This window comes from Geotrypetes seraphini, chromosome 11, assembly GCF_902459505.1.
Source record: "Geotrypetes seraphini chromosome 11, aGeoSer1.1, whole genome shotgun sequence".
NCBI classification, from domain to species: domain Eukaryota; kingdom Metazoa; phylum Chordata; class Amphibia; order Gymnophiona; family Dermophiidae; genus Geotrypetes; species Geotrypetes seraphini.
Window position 1 is genome coordinate 125260556 of NC_047094.1, and position 18067 is coordinate 125278622.

General features: G+C 39.5%; 1 protein-coding gene across 7 annotated transcripts in view; it reads left to right on the forward strand.

Annotated features, from left to right (window-relative positions):
* The window catches only part of ARHGAP33 (Rho GTPase activating protein 33), a 251481-nt gene that overhangs the window by 27456 nt on the left and 205958 nt on the right, over positions 1-18067 (forward strand). For 4 of the 7 annotated variants that reach the window (XM_033962518.1, XM_033962516.1, XM_033962520.1 and 1 more), the window contains one exon: positions 13820-14025. In XM_033962518.1, coding sequence (XP_033818409.1) covers positions 13858-14025 — 168 coding nt within the window. In that variant the 5' untranslated portion in view covers positions 13820-13857. Of the gene's footprint in view, positions 1-73; positions 208-13819; positions 14026-18067 lie in introns of all 7 variants that reach the window. The other 3 variants (XM_033962514.1, XM_033962513.1, XM_033962515.1) reach the window with 1 other exon arrangement.

Below are 18067 nucleotides of genomic sequence, written 5' to 3' on the forward strand. Positions count from 1 at the left end.
TTTGCATCTACCATGAACCTCACTCTGCTGCTCTTCATGGATGATGTCGCATATCTTTTCCTTTTCCACCCAGCGAGTCCTCTCTTAATAGTTCTGATCCAGTGAGCTCAGAAGGTCTGGGATCCATCCCCTCATCTTACACTGCATCCAAGAAAGGAGAGTCTGTGCAGAAATCTATCATCCCATCCCTGATAGATCCATCATTGGGTAAGAGCTAGATCTGCAGCATCAAATGTCCCCACAGAATTCTGAGAAATGCATCTGTGTGTATATATAGAGAGAGGGTAATAAACTTTGCTGTTCATCTTTGTACATTTCAGATCAGTTTAGCTTTACTGTTTTCTAGGGGCGTGGCTTAACGCGAGCACAGAATGGAAGTGTGATCTCGACGCTCCTCTCCAAATGGGCAACTGACATAAAATAAAAATATCCCAATATTAATTATTTCAATTGAAAATACTCATAATTGAAGCAGAAACTATTGAAAATATATATTTAACATTTTCTTGAAGAAACGAAGACAAGAACTGAGCAAGAGAAACCAAAGAGAGATTTGCCGGTTTTCTCTCCCTCATCGTTGAAACGGCGAGACGTTGGATTAAAGATAGAAGAAATAAAAGAGAGAAGAGTTGGCAGATTGGATAAAGTCCTCCTCTGAAACTGAAACTGAAAAGTTTTAGCGCTGAAGTGAAGACATCGGGGCACTAGAGCGGAGAGGCACTGGTGACAGGAAGCTGACGGTTGTTTGAACAAAAACTTGTGCCCGCTGAGGGGGATAAATCCCGAAGTAAGTGAACAAGGGAAGTGATAAGATCGGCGAAAACTGTTATAACAGAAATCAATTACTAAAGATAATATCTTAAATATAAACAAAAGATAATTTGAAAACATTTCCTGTCAGACAAAAAAAAAAAAAAAAACGCAGAAAAGATCTGAAGCGAAGGAGAAAAGTAAGGCTACTAATTTTTATCGGTCTTTCTGTGTGGTGATATGACATGAAAGTGAGAAGAGCTGTAAAAAATTATTAACTGACTAATATTGAAAAAGGGACGGATTCCATTGTGAAACCGTTGTTAGCTAGATCCCTGAGTTGCGGCGGTTTGAAGCGCTGAGTCAGAGCCTGAGAGATTAATTTCAACTGATTTAAGAGTCTATGCAGCTTAGCGCGAGCAGCAATACTGATACAGTTGAATGTGAAAAACCAGAAGGTGATCTGATCAAATATAAAAAAATAACCTGAATTGCGGCAGTTGAAATGGGATAAGTGCTGACAATAAACGGGAAGACAGAAAACCAGTTGTGATTTTGGCAGTTTCATTGAAATTGAATGCAGTGTTAAAACCAGCAAATTACAAGTGAAAGATCAGTATTGATTGAAAAAAGGAATTTGTGTTCTGATCAATTTTCTTTGACAAAAAAGGGGATTTAAAAAAAATTGAGAGAGAGAAGGACTTACATTTCTCTTAAAAATTGGATGCCTTAGCACTGAAGACAAATAAATGTCAGCTTATTTATAAAAAACAAATACTGAATTCAATATCAATTTCCTCTTGCAAAGCTGCGATTGGGCTTATGAGAGAGGAGACACGAAAAAAAAATATTCAACGGACCTCTAAAAACTGAAACAGCAAGATATTGAGGAATTGAGAGACGCTGAGAAAAAACAGAAGAAAATTGCTTAAAGCTGATCAAAATAGAAAAAATAACTCTAATAAAGGGTTGCTCTCCTTAATCAGAGCTGCGATTGGGCTTGTAAGAGGAGAGGAAAAAAAAAAAAAAAAAAAAAAAAAAAAAAGAGTTCCCCTACAACATTGAAAAAGTGAAAGTGAGAAAAACATAGGTAAAGGAAAAAGAAAAGAACTTAAAAAGAAAACTTTCTATTTCAAAGATATAACAAAATCTTGGAAGAAAAGAGATTAAAAACCTAAGAATACCAAATATAAAAGATTTAAATACAAGAAATAATAATAATAACTAAGGAAAAGTGAACAATAAAATGGCAAGTACTAGACAAAACAAAAATGAGACAGGTACATCTGCAAAAAGACAGAAACAAGAACAAATAACACCTAGCAAGATACCACTTCCTATCGAAGAATCAGACACATTAAGCAAAGCTGAAGTCATGGAAGAATTAAAACAAATCAAACAAATGCTGAAAGAAACTATTACTAATATGTCTGATATGAAAGAAGAAATTTTAAATATACATAGACAAATGGAAGTTAACGACAAAAGAACAACTGAATTAGAATCAAAAATGGAAATTATAGAATGTGAATCAAAAAGATGTAAAAACGACAACCTGGAATTAAACAAATTAAAAGATCAACTGGAAGATTACGAGAATAGAGGACGAAGAAAGAACATCAAACTCTTTGGAATACAAGAAAATCTAGAGGGGAAAAATACTATCCTTTTCCTTGAAAATTTAATTCCAAAAATTCTACAATTAGACTTGAAACAAACAATCGAAATCGAAAGGGCACATAGAATCCCAATAAAAAATTCAGAAAATAAAAACAGACCAAGACCAATCATTTTCAAAATGTTGAGATACCAGCAAGCACTAGAGATACTAAATGCTGCAAAAAAAGATAAAAACTTAAACTATAAAGGATCAAGATTATGGTTTTTACCAGATTTCGCCAAAAACACAGCATCTAAAAGGAAAAGACTACTAGATATGAGACCACTACTCAAAGAAAAAGGATTTAAATATGGACTATACTATCCAGCGAAAATGAGAGTGTCATCTGGAGACAAGTCGTTATATTTTGAGGATCCCGAAAAACTAAAAGAGTTTCTATCTAAACCAGAACCTATGATATATTAACAAAATATATTAAAAAGGTTTTGAAGACTCTATGAAAAATTAGGAAATACAACATATCGAAATATTGAAGAAATGGAGGAAAACAATACAAAGAAAAGTTAATAATAATTATATGAAAGAAAGAACAGAATATATGAAAATTATTAAATAATACACTGCATACAAGTTTAAAATAATTATATGTTGAAATCAAAACACTAAGGAAATACAAATTAACACATTGTTAAATAAAAAATGATACATTAATAAAATGTTATGGAAAATGATTAAATAAATATAAAAGATCAATATAGATAGATAGAAGGGAAATTTGTTAAACAATTGAATATCGATTGCCTGGAATGGGGAGAATGTTAGGATTATATTTCCAATGTGCATCCTTAAGCAGCCAATGTATTGGGTGGGAAAGGGAGGGATAAGAAGAATATTTATTAGAATAATTAAGGGAGATACATTAGGGTTTAATATGTGTGTCATGAGGAAAATTTTTTGGTTATTAAATATGAAAGAGGAGAGGAAGAATAAGATAATGAAAGGTATTAAAATATATAATGTCTATTAAAATATATTCTATTAACGTCAATGGCCTGAATCATGTAATTAAAAGGGAAAAAATATTAACATATTTAAAAAAAACAAAATGCAGATATTTACTGTCTGCAAGAGACCCATCTTAATATGAAGGAATCACAAAAATTATCAGGTGGATGGATAAAAGAATGTTTTTTTGCTCCAGCAGTGGGTAAAAAAGCAGGGGTTGCAATCCTTATAAACAAAAAATGTATGGCCAATATAAAAGTAAAAAATACAGATCCACAAGGAAGATGGATACACATTGATATAGGTATGGGAAATGATACCCTGACGTTATTTAATATATATGCCCCTAATTCGAATCAACCAGAATTTTTCAAAAAGCTACAAAATATGTTATTACCACTGGCTGCCTCTAATTTAGTGGTGGCTGGAGATTTTAATGCTGTAATGGATCCATTATTGGATAAAAAACCAGGTAAAAATATTAAATCTTTAGGTTTAGATAATTTAGTTCGATCATGTGATTTGAAAGATATATGGCGTATTCTTCATTTTAATGATCAGGAGTATTCATTTTGTTCACAGGTTCATAAATCATTTTCAAGAATAGATTATATTTTCGTTTCAACAAATAAAGTGCAACAAGTGAGTAAAGCCTCCATTGATCCTATTATCATTTCGGATCATGCAGGAATATGGATAGAATTACAATTAGATCAATTAGAAAATAATAGACCTCTTTGGAGATTTGATAATGCATTGCTTGTAGATGACAAATTTTTGGAAAATCTTAAAACACAAATTAATGAATTCTTTCAAATAAATTTAGTGGAAGATACATCTATAGAAAATGTATGGGATGCATTTAAAGCAACTATGAGGGGTAATATCATATCATATTCAGCTTTTATTAGAAAACAAATTAAAAAACAACATATAGAATTAGAAAAAGAAATAAAAATATTAGAAGCTAAATTGATAAGCAAATGGGAATATGAAGTTTTGTAAGCTCTTTTGAAAGTAAAAGGTAAATATAACGAATTAACTTCAAAAATGATAAGAAAAGATTTGTTTTCCAAGCAAACAGTGTATTATGGAAATTCTAATAAGGCGGGAAAATTATTAGCAAATTATCTTAAGGCAAAAAAAAGGAGAACTAATATTAATGGAATTAAAGATGATAATGGTATAATAACAAATCAAACAAATATAATATTAAAACAATTTTTAAATTTTTATAAGGATCTATATTCTTCTGAACCTTATTTGGAGAAACAAAAAGATGGAAAAAAATTTTTAGATCTAATAAATGGACCAAAGATTCCTGATCATATAAAACGAAGTTTAGAAGAGCCTATATCATTAAAAGAATTAGAAACAGCATTGAGATCTCTTAGAGTTGGATCCGCTCCAGGTGGTGATGGTTACACAGTAGAATTTTATAAAACATTTCAAAATATCCTCTCCCCACATTTATTAAAATTATATCAGACACAACTTATAAAAGGTAATATAAAAGGTACTATGGCTGAATCAATAATAATTGTTTTGCCTAAGCCAAATAAAGATCCTACATTGGTTTCGAACTACAGGCCTATATCTTTGATAAACGTTGATAATAAACTTTTGGCGAAAATTTTGGCTTTGAGATTGGCCAAAGCTCTCCCACATATTATAGATATGCATCAAACGGGTTTCGTTGCTAAAAGACATTCCTCAAATAACTCTAGATTATTATTTCACATGCTAAACTTGTCAAAAAAAATGGATGAACCGGCATTTACAGTTTCATTAGATGCCGAGAAAGCATTTGATAGGGTAGAATGGAATTTTATGTATCAGGCTTTGGAATGGTTTGGTATAGGTTCTGGATTTATACAAATGGTAAAAACATTGTATAGCTTCCCGATTGCAAGATTAAATATTAATAATAAGATATCGGATGGTTTTCAATTGCAGAGGGGAGTTAGACAAGGTTGTCCTTTATCTCCTTTGTTATTTGATATTGTATTAGAACCCTTATTGTTAGCAATACAACAAACGAGGGAGATAAAAGGAATTCCATATTCAGATATGGAATATAAAATTTCGGCTTATGCTGACGATATTTTGCTTTATTTGAGAAATCCAGAATCTACCTTATCTTCTTTATTGAAATTAATTGATAAGTTTGGCAAATTTTCAGGTTATAAAATTAATTGGAATAAATCTGAAATTATACCCTTGAATGTTCACTGTGTAAAAGGATTATTTGATACTTTTCCATTCATATGGAAAGAAGAAGGATTTAAATACCTAGGCATTCAAGTTAAAAAAACAATTGAAGATACTGTAAAAGAAAATGAAAAATATGTATTAAAAAAAGTAACGGAGTTATGTGAACAATGGAACCCACTACATATATCTTGGTGGGGGAGAGTTCAAACTATTAAAATGATGATCTTGCCTGTGGTTTGCTACCAAATGAGTATGATACCTATTTATTTTCAGGGGTCCTTTTATAAGAATATTAATAGAATTTTAACAAAATTTCTTTGGCTTGGTAAAACACCTAGAATAGCTTTAGTAACCTTACAAAAATCAATTAAGGAGGGAGGGGTAAATTTTCCAAATTTCTATAGGTACCATCAAGCCTATATTCTACGTCAGGGTATGTATTGGATCCTCCCAGAACTTATAGAGAATGCACCAGATTGGTTATATTTGGAATGGCGCCTTATGTTTCCCCTAAATTTAGTTCATCTTCCAAGTATTAATATACCTAAAATATACAGAGAAAATAAAATAATAATGGATACTTGGAAAACATTGAGATTTATAGATAAATTAACACCCATCCCAATATATAAATCAACTAATCAATCCATATGGATAAACTCCAAGATCAAAATAGGCGGAGCCCAAATCCTTTGGAAGAACTGGATTATTGCAGGAATTAGATCTCTAGATGATATTATTTCAGAAGGTAAACTGCTGGATTTTTCACAATTGCAACATAGATTTGGTCTTAATAAAACACAAAGTTTTAAATGGTTGCAATTGAAGCAGGCCATTCAGGTTGGGTTCCCTGAATGGAAATCATTAAACAATCAATATAGTTTAAAATTCTTATGCTTTAAAGCAGACTTCCTGGGACATCAAGCCGCATTGTGGTATAAATTAATATCTGGATATTTGAATAAAAAACCAAAAAATGGTCTAAGAGACATTTGGAGCATTGAGATTGGACATCAAATTAATGCATCTCAATGGCCACTGATTTGGTCTTGGAGAATGGGATGTACAGTGTCAGCATCTATGAGACAAACATGGTTCTTTTTATTACATAGAGCTTTTTGGACCCCTACTCGTTTACAAAAACTAGACAGTTCTAAGTCTAATAGATGCTGGCACTGTAATCTAGAACCAGGGACATTAGATCATTTATTATACTACTGTCCTTATATTAAAATATTTTGGAATTCAATTTGGCCACAAATTAATAAATTAATGGAAAATCATATTGCAATATCATATGATACAATTTTATTTGGAACAATGATGAGAAAAAAAAGTCAAATTTCACCAGAAAATAATAAACTTTTATTAATTATGACAGGGGTTGCCATTCAACATATAACTAACAATTGGAAAAATTACAACAACCTAAACTACACATTTTGGTGGAATACAATATGCCATGTTTTTAAAATGGAAAGATCAATATCAATACAAAAGGGAACATACAATAAATTTATAAAAATATGGGGGCCATTGACAAAATTCTGTAATGATTAAATAATAGAATACTTTTTCTTCCTTTCTTCTTTTAGAGATTTTCTTATGACACACATATAGGGGGGGTAAGGAGAACAATTTATATATAATATAGTATAATATATGATACAAAATGTAACAAATGATTAAGGAATAATAGAAGGGTGGGGGGAGGGAAAATGAAAAAAAATTTATCTAGAATATATTGTTTTAGATATAAATATGTTATTGAATAATTATTAATTGTATTCTATTATGTTATATACTTTTATAAAATTTGAAAATATTGTATTAAGGTGGTGAAGGGGTGGGGGGAGGGTGAAGGGGAAAATCAAATTCAGACATACATTGTGTTAGATATGAAAGTGATACTATGCATATATCAAATGTATTTTATTATTCTGTACACTTTTTATGAAATTTGAAAATAAAAATATAATGGAAAAAAAAAAAGCTTTACTGTTTTCTGAAAACTCTACGAAGGACATGATCACTAGGACTTGGTCTTGGGCCTGAGCTTGAGCAATAGTATTTATATGGCAGCATGTTTATTAGCCAGTGTTCTCCCTAGGGCCTTTCAGCCGGGCAGTCCGCCCGGGTAATGTAGATGACCGCCCAGCTAAATTCTGCTGCTGCCGCTGCTGCTCAACATTAAAAAAACAACAACAAAAAAAAAGCCGGCTTGGAGAATTCACCTTAGCTCGTAGCGAACTTATGCTCCGGGGCTCTAACGTGTGCGTGCCGGCTTCCTTTCTCTTCCCTCCGAAACCGGAAGTTATGTCCGGGGGGGGGGGAGAGAAGGGAAGCCGGCACGCACATGTTAGAGCCCCGGAGCATGCGTTCGCTATGGGCTAAGACAGGAGACAGGTCATTGAAGCTTTCCATTTGCTCTTCTTGCTGCCGGGTCCTGCCTACTTTCAGTTTCCGCGAAGGCAGGACCCGGCAGCATTTCTCCCAATCGATCGTGATCTTGGGCCGATCAGCCTTTCTCTCCGACGGCAGAATTGACGTCGGGGAGAGGAATGCTGGTCGGCCCGAAATAGGGAGAGCTTGGGGCGGCAGCGGCGGCTTGGGGCCTGTTCCCCGATGGCATTGGCAGTGGCTTGGGGGAGGGCAAGGAGAAAGAAAGAAAGAAAGAGGGCAGGCAAGGAGACAGAAGGAAAGAAGAGAAACAGAAAAAAAGAAAGGGGGCATGAAGAGAGAAAGAAAGAAAGGCAGGAAGAGAGGAAGAAAAAGTTGGGGGAGGGGAATGAGGTCAGGAGGAGAGGAAGCATACAGACTGAAAGAAGGGAAGAAAGATTGGATGCACAGTCATAAGAAGAAAGTGCAATCAGAGACTCATGAAATCACCAGACAACAAGGTAGGAAAAATGATTTTATTTTAAATTTACTGATCAAAATGTGTCTGAATTTATATCTGCTGTCTATATTTTACACTATGGTCCCCTTTTACTAAACCGCAATAGCGGTTTTTAGCGTAGGGAGCCTGTGAGCGTCGAGAGCAGCGCTGGGCATTCAGCGCAGCTCCCTGCGCTAAAAACTGCTATCATGGTTTAGTAAAATGGGAGGGGGATTATTTGTCTATTTTTGTATGGTTGTTACTGAGATGACAGTGCATAAGGTCATCTGCTTTGACCTCTTTGACAAAACCCCGGAATAGGAATGATTATTAACATTTTCTCAGCGTACAGTGTGCTTTGTGGTTTTTTTTTTATTTTATTGTTGGTAGATCATTTTGACTTGGTCATTTTAAAAGTAGCTCGCAAGCCCAAAAAGTGTGGGCACCCCTGCTCTAGAACATCGCTCCTTAGTTTTATCAAGTGGTGCAGTGAGGGGCCAGAACTTTACATCTTATCATCTCATTCTTTCTTTTTTCTCCTCATGCACAGAACGGTTCTTTATTCTAAGCAGCTCTACTACGGGTGCCTTATGCTACTTTCGCTACCACTTGCAGTCAGGTTCAACATTTTATCATGGTTTTAGGTTTTTATTTAGTTTTTCACCAGTATTTTCATTTATTTATTAAAGCAGCATTTTTTTTAACAGCCCGATGCCCCTCCCCTATCAGTGTGCATTCAATCCACTGCCGACACTTTTTTGGCGCCTCTTTCAACAGATCAAATAACATAGCCCCACTGTCGCGTGTTCACATTTATTCTGCGTACGAGTTTATCTCATCAGGGCAGAGACCTTTTTGGTAAGTCCATTTTACTCTCCCTTTTTTACTTTCCTGAGTGCTGTGGTTTTATTCTTTGGTTTTAATAGAAGCTCATTTGTACAATAATTTAGATCTTTCTCAGGTTTCACTTTTCATCTACCCGGTCGGCTTGTCTTTGAGCTACTATCGGCTTATGTTTTCAAGATACACTCTGTATTATCAGCTGTTCATTTCCCATACGTTTACTTTTGCCCTGTTTAGGTCTATATAGTCTAGGCATACTGTTTGTAACCAGCCATCATTTTAAGTATGTATATGCCCTATTTTAGGGGTGGGGGGGTTAACTTCTTTTAGCATGTTGTTTCATTAATTCTGAGTTCGGTGTTACAATATGTTGTTCTTGGTTTTTAGTTTACACATTATTTATTCTTTTCTATGACATGTTCGCATCGCAATTTTACTCAAAAGTATAAATAGGTATCCATATTCAAGTTTCATAATGGTGCTCTGGTTTTGGCTCCAGTATTTGTCACTTCCGTCCACCAGGTCTGGCTATCCGTTACCGTCTCATATTTTAAAGACTCACTCGTTATAATTAGCGGTGATCTACACGTCTCTTCGTAATGGACATGTCCGATTTTAGCATTTGGATCTTAGTACTATGGGTTTGGTCTTTTCTGGTTTCCGTTCTATAGTCTGCTTTTCTTCTGGAGTCTTTTGCATTTAGAATTACATTTTATGACATATTTTTTTTGTTATGTCTAAATCGGTCAAGTTATCCATTCTTTTTATTATTTTTTGTCCCCTCATACAGTGGCAGACCGCCCCGGGTGCCAGCCTTAGGGGGGTACACAGCCGGCTGGATCCAGAACCTTCCAAGCTGCTCTAAATGGCACCTGCACCTCAGCACGGCTACCGTACTTATTCTGAAGCAGAGTCGGCAGCCGCACTGAAGTGCAGGAAGGTCCGGCGATGACTGCATTTGCCGCCTCTGCTTCCGGAAGATGTAAGTGACGTCAGAAGGGATGGACCAGCAGCTGCAGTCATTGCGGAACCTTGCTGCAACTCCCTGCATCTGCCGGCCCACCCCCTCCAACATCACTTACATCTTCCAGAGGCAGAGGCAACAGAAGCAGTCATCGTGGGACCTTGCTGGTTTGGAGGGAGAGAGGAGTATAGAAGGGTGGTGGAGGGAGAAAAAGGAGGTCAGGGTGGTATGGAAGGATGGTGGAGGGAGAGAAAGGGGGCAGATGCTGATGGAATTGGTGTGCAGGGAAAGGAGAGAGAGACATAAGGGGGAAGGATACTGGATGGAATTGGGTTGGAGGGAAAGAAAGGGGGCAGATGCTGATGGAAGTGGGGGGAAGGGAGAGGAGAGTGAAATGCCAGACCATGGGGGTGTGGGAGAGGGAAGGGAAGAAGAGGAGAGAGATGCCAGACCATTGAAGGAGGGAAGGGAAGAAGATGGATGCCAGAATAATAGGGGTGAAGGGAGAGATGGAAGGGGAATACAAGGAGAGAAGATGCCATATATAGAAGGGGCAGAGAGAGGGTAGACAGTGGATGAAAGGAAGAGAATGACAAGACTATGAGGACAGCAGAAACCAGAGAAGACAATGTAGAAAAAATTTATATTTATTTATTTTTTTGCTTTAGGGGAGATGCATCGCTGTTTCTGTGGTATTGCACTGTATGCAGAGTCCAGCTTCTTGTTTGTTCAATTTAACCTTTGTCTATGTTTTTCTATTTTATCCCCCCCTTTTACAAAACTGTAGAGCGTTTTTTTAGCACCGGCCATGGTGGTAATTGCTCAGAATTCTATGAGAGTCTGAACTGTTACCACCATGGCTAAAAACCATATTACAGTTTTGTAAAAGGGAGAGGGGTTAGTTTGTGATTACATATTACATACTAGGTGAAGGTGTTTTCTGTGTTCTGTGTGTTCGAAAGACATGGTTTTCAGTTAGGATTGACTGTGTAGGATTGATCTGTTCTAGTCTGGCTTGTTTAGTTTTACAATAGGTGTATTGATGTACTGCTCACTGCAATATGTAAGATGTTGCCTTTTCCTAGGTACACTCTTGTGTGATGTGTGGATTGTTACTAAAAATCATGTTTTTCATACATATGGGGGGATGTCAAAATACGATGGGCCTCGGGTGTCACATATGTTAGGTACGCCACTGCCTTCATAGTTTATATCTAATCCACAAGCCTACTTTTAGGACCTACAGGATATGTATCCCTCTGATTCTTGACCATTTCACTTCTCATGTTATCTTATCCATTCTTTTTATTATACAACTGCCCAGATAAGCATCAGTCTTTGACGTGATTGGACCTTGAAAGCTAACGGCAACAGTGTTCTCCCCAGAAATTTTTTCCAGCCATGAAAAACATTTGCTGCATTTAGTGTGCCACAAAAAACATTTGCTCTGTTTAGTGTGCCGGAGTTAAAAAAGTTTGAGAGACGCTGCTCTATACCATTTGAAAGAAGGGAAAATATCTAATTATTCACTTCTAGAATTGGATACTTCTTAAATTTAATATAAATATTATGGAATAAGTGTCAAACCTTAAGAAAGGCAGTCATATTGAGCATTGGAAAATAACTAATAATAATTAACTACCGTATTTTCACGCAGATAACGCGCACCCGTGTAAAACGCGCACACGGGTATAGCGCGCAGAAACCACGATTTTATGTACAAAAACTTTTGTATACCGCGCTCACGGGTATACCGCGCATGCTGCCCGACTGTCCTTTCGCCCGCCCCGACTCTCCTCTGGCCACCCCGACTCTCCTTTCGCCCTCCCCGACTCTCCGTGCGCTGTCCCGACTATCCGTTCACGCTCCATGACTTTCCGTGCACTGCCCCGCCTCTCCGTGCGCTGTCCCGACTCTCCGTTCACCCTCCTGACTCTCTGTGCGCTGTCCCGACTCTCCGTTCACCCTAAGGCGCGGCCTGAGGCACATGGTCGGGTTGGGCCCATGTGCCTCAGGCCGATCCCCCAGGTGGGACCTAAGGCTCCAGGGCCTATTCTGATTGGCCCACGCGCCTTAGGCCCCACCAGTAGGCGGAGCTTTGGGACGGATGGGCCAATCCGGCCTCATTCCGTCGTTGGCTGCCTGCCGGACAGGCGGATTTGGCTCCCGTCTGTCCGGCCAACTACCAAAGGTACGGGGAAGGGGGGTGGGGGTGTCGTGGGGGTCGGCCAGGGGGGTCGCGGGTCGGCTGGGGGGGCGGTCGGAGGTTCTTGGGGCGGTCGTTGGAGGGAGGGGGGTTTGCGTCGAGGGCAGGAGGGCCTGGGATCCCTCCTGCCCGTAATGTAGTGCGGGGTGGGGGTAGGGGGTCGCCGTAGCCAGGAGGGTTTGGGCTCCCTCCTGGCCCGATATTGTCGGGGAGTTGGGGAGTCGGCCGGGCAAGAGGGCTTGGGCTCCCTCTTGCTCCAATCGTGGGTGCGGGTGGGAGCGCGTGCGAGCGGTCGTTCGGGGTGGGGGTGCGAGCGGTCCTGCTGGGGGGGGTGAATCGGGCGTCGGGCGGGGTGGGAACTATGTAAAAAAATTTTTGTATACCGCGCTCACGCGTATAACGCGCGAGGGGTATGCGCGGTAGGTAAAAACACGTATAACGCGCGTGTTATATGCGTGAAAATACGGTAATACAAATAGTACACATTAAGTGCTCCTTTTACTAAGCTGTGATAGCGATCGCGCAGAATTGCCGCACATGCTAGATGCTAACGCCAACATTGAGCTGGCGTTAGTTCTAGCTGTGTAGCGCAGCAATTCTGCACGTGCTAAAAACGCTATTGCAGCTTAATAAAAGGAGCCCTTAATTTTCCCCACCACCATATTTCCCCGTCCCGCCCCACCCAGCTACTTTTTCATGCCACGCGACTGGAAAAAATTTCTGGGGAGAACACTGTTAGCGGGAAGCTGTTTGAGGCTTAGATCACTGTATCTGTCTTAACATGCCCAGAAGGAACTTGCTGATTGGACTTCTGGGTTACTTTACATACTTAGTAATAAGTCAGGGAAAAGGAAAGGCTAGTTGTGGCCAGCAAGTAACATAGATATGATGACAGATAAAGACCTGAACGGTCCATCCAGTCTGCCCAACCATACATGCTCCATAAATTAATTTAATTTAAATGGTCCTTTTTCTTAGATATTTCTGGGCCAGAAACCCAGAGCCCTGCCCGGTAGTGTGCTTAGATTCCATATACTGGAGTCTCCGTCAAAGCTCACTCTTGCCCCTCCCAACCATTGAAGCCCTCCCCAGCCTGTCCTCAAAGTATCTATTTATTTGTTTAATAAGATGCCCTATTTGAGCCTTGGATGTCCATCTACTGTGGAAATTACTGTCGCAATTAGACCCAGTATAGTGTAACAGCAGTTTGCACATATTTCCTGGAAGAACTTCATGACCAGTACCTTGCTTCTTTCCGTCAGTGTGTGCTATCACTGCAACAGTCTTAGAGTGTAGAATGTCTGCACACAAATGACAGATGCTGGTTTCTCTCCACAGGAATAGAGCACCCTATTCAATGGCCCAGACCTCTGAGTATGCTTTCATCTGCCATCCATGTCCTGCCATCCTCTGGCTGCCGACCTGAAGAGGACATATTGTTCCAGTGGCGCCTGCGCAGGAAAATGGAGCAGGCAAGAGATGGAGCCTTACTTGTCAGTACTAGGAGGAAGTCTCTCTCGCCACCTGTCAGACTCCCTAAACAGGTATGAGATCCTGATCGGTGTTTGCCTTTAAGCTGCCCAACAAGTTTCCATCTGCTGCACATGTTTTAATCCATGCTGTCCAACAGGTGAGAGGTGAAACTAAACATATCCAACAAAAGCTCTATATACAATATGCAAAAAAACTCCCAACAAACCCTAAAATAATGTGTTGGTCAATTTTATGTCTAGATATACTTCTGGATTCAGTACGAGAGGTGTTCAATCCCTTCCCACAATCCGTGACTAGCAGAAATCATAATACTTTTCTGAGCACACGCTCCTTTCACCTTAGAGAGAGAGTTAGAGCCCCCCTGTAATTGTTTTCAATTTCTGCAAGCAATCCGTGCAGAAGCCTTTTGGATTTGCCCTGCATCTTTTTCTTATTTTTTCACTTAAAGTTCATCTTTTTCAGTGGTTTAAGTGTCTTGAGACCCCTTTGCGGTGGTCCTCTGTCGGAGGAAAAGATGCAGCCCCGCATAGCCAGACTGCTGCTTCACTGAGAAACTTCAGTGGATCTGTTGTGTGTTGGACTTGGGGACCTTTCCCCTAGGAACTCGCTTGCCCTCTGACCTTGTCGGGTTTAAGCACAGGCTGTATGCGTCCTGAGTAAAACATCCTCTGGGCTCAAGCTGCATTTCCTGCCCCTGGTCATATGGAGAAGATGCGTGGGGGCAGAAGTTAAGTCGGTATCTGGCTGACTGGCAGTCCGATGATCTTCAAGTCTGCTCATTTTGGGGCTATTCTGAGGCAGAAAACCCTTTTCCTCCATTCAGCTGCAGTATACAAAGCTGACAGGCAGGCATTTCAGACACTGCGAGTACACCTCCATTATTTCCTATGGGAACTTTGGGGGTAGTCTGTGAAACTCTATAAACAGTGACGTAGTAAGGGGGGGTGGACCACCCCGGGCGCCGTCTTGGTGAGAGCGCAGGCACTCGTCCTCCTCTGTGCCCTTCACGCCGCATCCTTCTCCCCGTACCTCTGTAACGTTCCTGGCGCAAGCAGCAAATCCCAACCTGCTGTCGCACCAGCATCAGCTCTTCCTTTAACATCACTTCCTGGACCCTTGCCTAGGAAATGACAGAAGAAGAGCAGATGCTAGCACAGCAGCAGGTTGGGGGTTACTGCTCGCACCAGGAACTTTACAGAGGTCGGGGGAAGGGAAGAGGCATATGCATGGCAGGAAGGGGCGGGGAAGGAGCATGTGGAGGTGGGTGTGGAGAAGAGGATGGGGTAGGGGCGCCACTACCGTGGATGCCTCTCACCTTTGCTAAGCCATTGTCTCTAAAACTCATTTTTGAGAGTTTCTGAGGGTAACATAGTAGATGACGGCAGTAGGGTTCAGGTCTCCCACCTCCCCAAAGCCCAAATCGCTGTTATGTTATATCCATTCCGGATTCCATTCGCTAGGTGTTCAATTCTAACCTGCAAACCGGGAGTTGCAGAAATCCAACACTTTTCTGAGCACGTGCTCCACCCCCTTAGCCTGAGAGCTAGTAAACATATCCAGTTAAAATTTCTGCAAGCAATCCATGCAGAAGTGTTTTGCAGTTGCTCTGCTTCTTTTCTTTTTGCTTAAAGTTCGCTTTTTCGGTGGTTTCAGTGCCTTGAGACCCCTGTTGAAGGAAAGGATGCAGTCCTGTGGTGCCGGACTGCTGCTTCACAGAGAAACTCTGGTGGATCTGTGGAGTCAGCCTGCTGTGTACCACCCTTACTAAATTTGGGGCCCTTTCCCCTGGGGGCTTACTCGTCCAGTGACCTTGTCACGGGTTCTATGCACAGGCTGTATGCATCTGGAGTGAAAACAGATTTATGAGAGAGGCACTTCGTTTGTGTCTTCCCTTGCATCTTCCTTTCCCTTCATGGAATCTTAACATTGATTTGCAGCACCTTAGAGAGGCCCCATTCGAACCACTGAAGGATTCTTCTCTTCTGGATCTCACGATCAAGACTGTCTTTCTGGTCGCCATTGTCTCAGCACAACATATATCAGAGCGTCAGTACTCTTTCATGCAGAGAATCTTTTCTCCATATTATGGACGCAGATGTTCTCCGTACTGTACTTCCTTTCTGCTTAAGGTGGTTTTGGCCTGTTTTGTCAACCAGGAGGTTCGCTTGCTTGTGTTTCATTCCACAGGTTCAGAGTGCAAAGATCAGATCTTACACAAATTAGATGTCTGGAGAGTCTTGCTCCATTATTTGGAGAGGACTAATGATTTCAGACTGTCTGATCACCTTTTTGTCCTGACTTCTGTGCTTCGCCGTGGTCGGCCAGCATCCAAGTCTTCAATCACTTGATGGATTCAAATGGCCAAGCAGCCGCCAATTTCGCTTAAAGCACTCTCAACTAGAAGTGTGGCTGCATTGTGAGCGGAGTTTCACGTGATTCCTCCTGATGAAATTTGCACGGTGGCTACTTGGTCTTCTCTTCATACTTTTACCTGGTTTTTACTGAGTAGATGTGGTGGCTCGTTCTGTTGCTGCTTTTGGTCACCTCGGTATTGAGGGCAGGCTCTTCTGTCCCTCCCTAGCTGCTACCATTGCTTTGGAACATCACCTAGCGTATGGAATCTGGAAGGGACGTATTAGGATGGAAGATCAGGTTTATACCTTGGATATCTTATTTCTGTTAGTCCCTGTAGGATTCCATATGACCCACCCTCTCTGTATGTTTGTTTATATTTATTAAAATCATTATATACTGCATAATAGCCAAAAAAGGATCTAAGCGGTTTACAATACTTCCAAGCAGTTTACAATACATATTTCAAAAAAAGAAAAAGAACTCCATTTCCGGCTTTGGTGGCTGTTTGTTGTAAATTAGATTATATATTCCTTCTTTTTTTCTTTTATTGGCTATGATATATTGCACTGGGGAGGACCACCCGGGGGTGGGGTTTTTTAATTTATTTTGGTTTGTTTCTTTGATATGTGATATTTACTGTTTTGTTATACGCTTTTTGGTGTTTTGGGATTGTGGATATTTTGTGTTCTGTAATTGTTATTTTTGAAAATTTCAATAAAGAGATATGCAGAAAAAAGAAAAAGAACTCCATTCCAAAATAGAAGTGGAAAGAAAGTGTTGTTTTTTTTAATGTATTCATAAAATCCTATGACAAAATATCACAAATAAAAATTAATTAGATTAATACAAACTAAAAATTTTCTTAATAAATCAATAACTACATAAATACAGATTGCAGTCCCAAACTCATTTCTTCAATTTAGAAAAGCCACTTGAAAAAAAATGTGCTTTTAGATGTCTTTTAAAATTTATATATGACTCTTCTTTTCTCATAGGCCGTTGAACTAAATAAAAAAATCGCACAATCTCTAGTTGAGGCAAGATGAGCCTTCGAGATATGATGGTTGTAACTGAAACAGTGCACGATGCACCAACATCAAGATCTTAAATTTGATTCTAAATTCCATTGGTAACCAATGGAATTTCAGATACAAAGGTGTCACATGATCACGAATATATGCACGGCCTAACAATCGAATCACAGCATTTTGTACTGTTTGTAGGTACTTCAATCGTCCTAATCCTATACTTGCATATACTAAATTACCATAATCTAACTAACTGTATACACTCAGAAGACAAACGTGAATAGGGATGGAGGAGTAATGGACCCTGATCAATTATCAGAGGGTTGTGTTCCTGAGGAGCTAACTAAAATAAAGGTAGACAAAGCAATGGGGCCAGATGGTGTACATCTGAGGGTGCTGAAGGAACTTAGGGAAGTTCTGGTAGCTCCGCTGACTGAGCTTTTCAACAAGTCTCTAGAGTTGGGAGTGGTTCTGGAGGACTGGAGAAGGGCGGATGTGGTCCCTTTTCACAAAAGTGGAAGTAAGGAAGAAGTAGGGAATTACAGGCCAGTAAGTCTGACTTACTGGTCAAGTTTTACAGGACCGGAGGTAACATGGATTCACTAGAAGTAGGTCTTGTCAGACAAATCTGATCAATTTCTTTGACTCGGTGGCCAGAGAATTGGATAGAGGATGTGCGCTAGATGTAGTGTATTTAGATTTTAGCAAA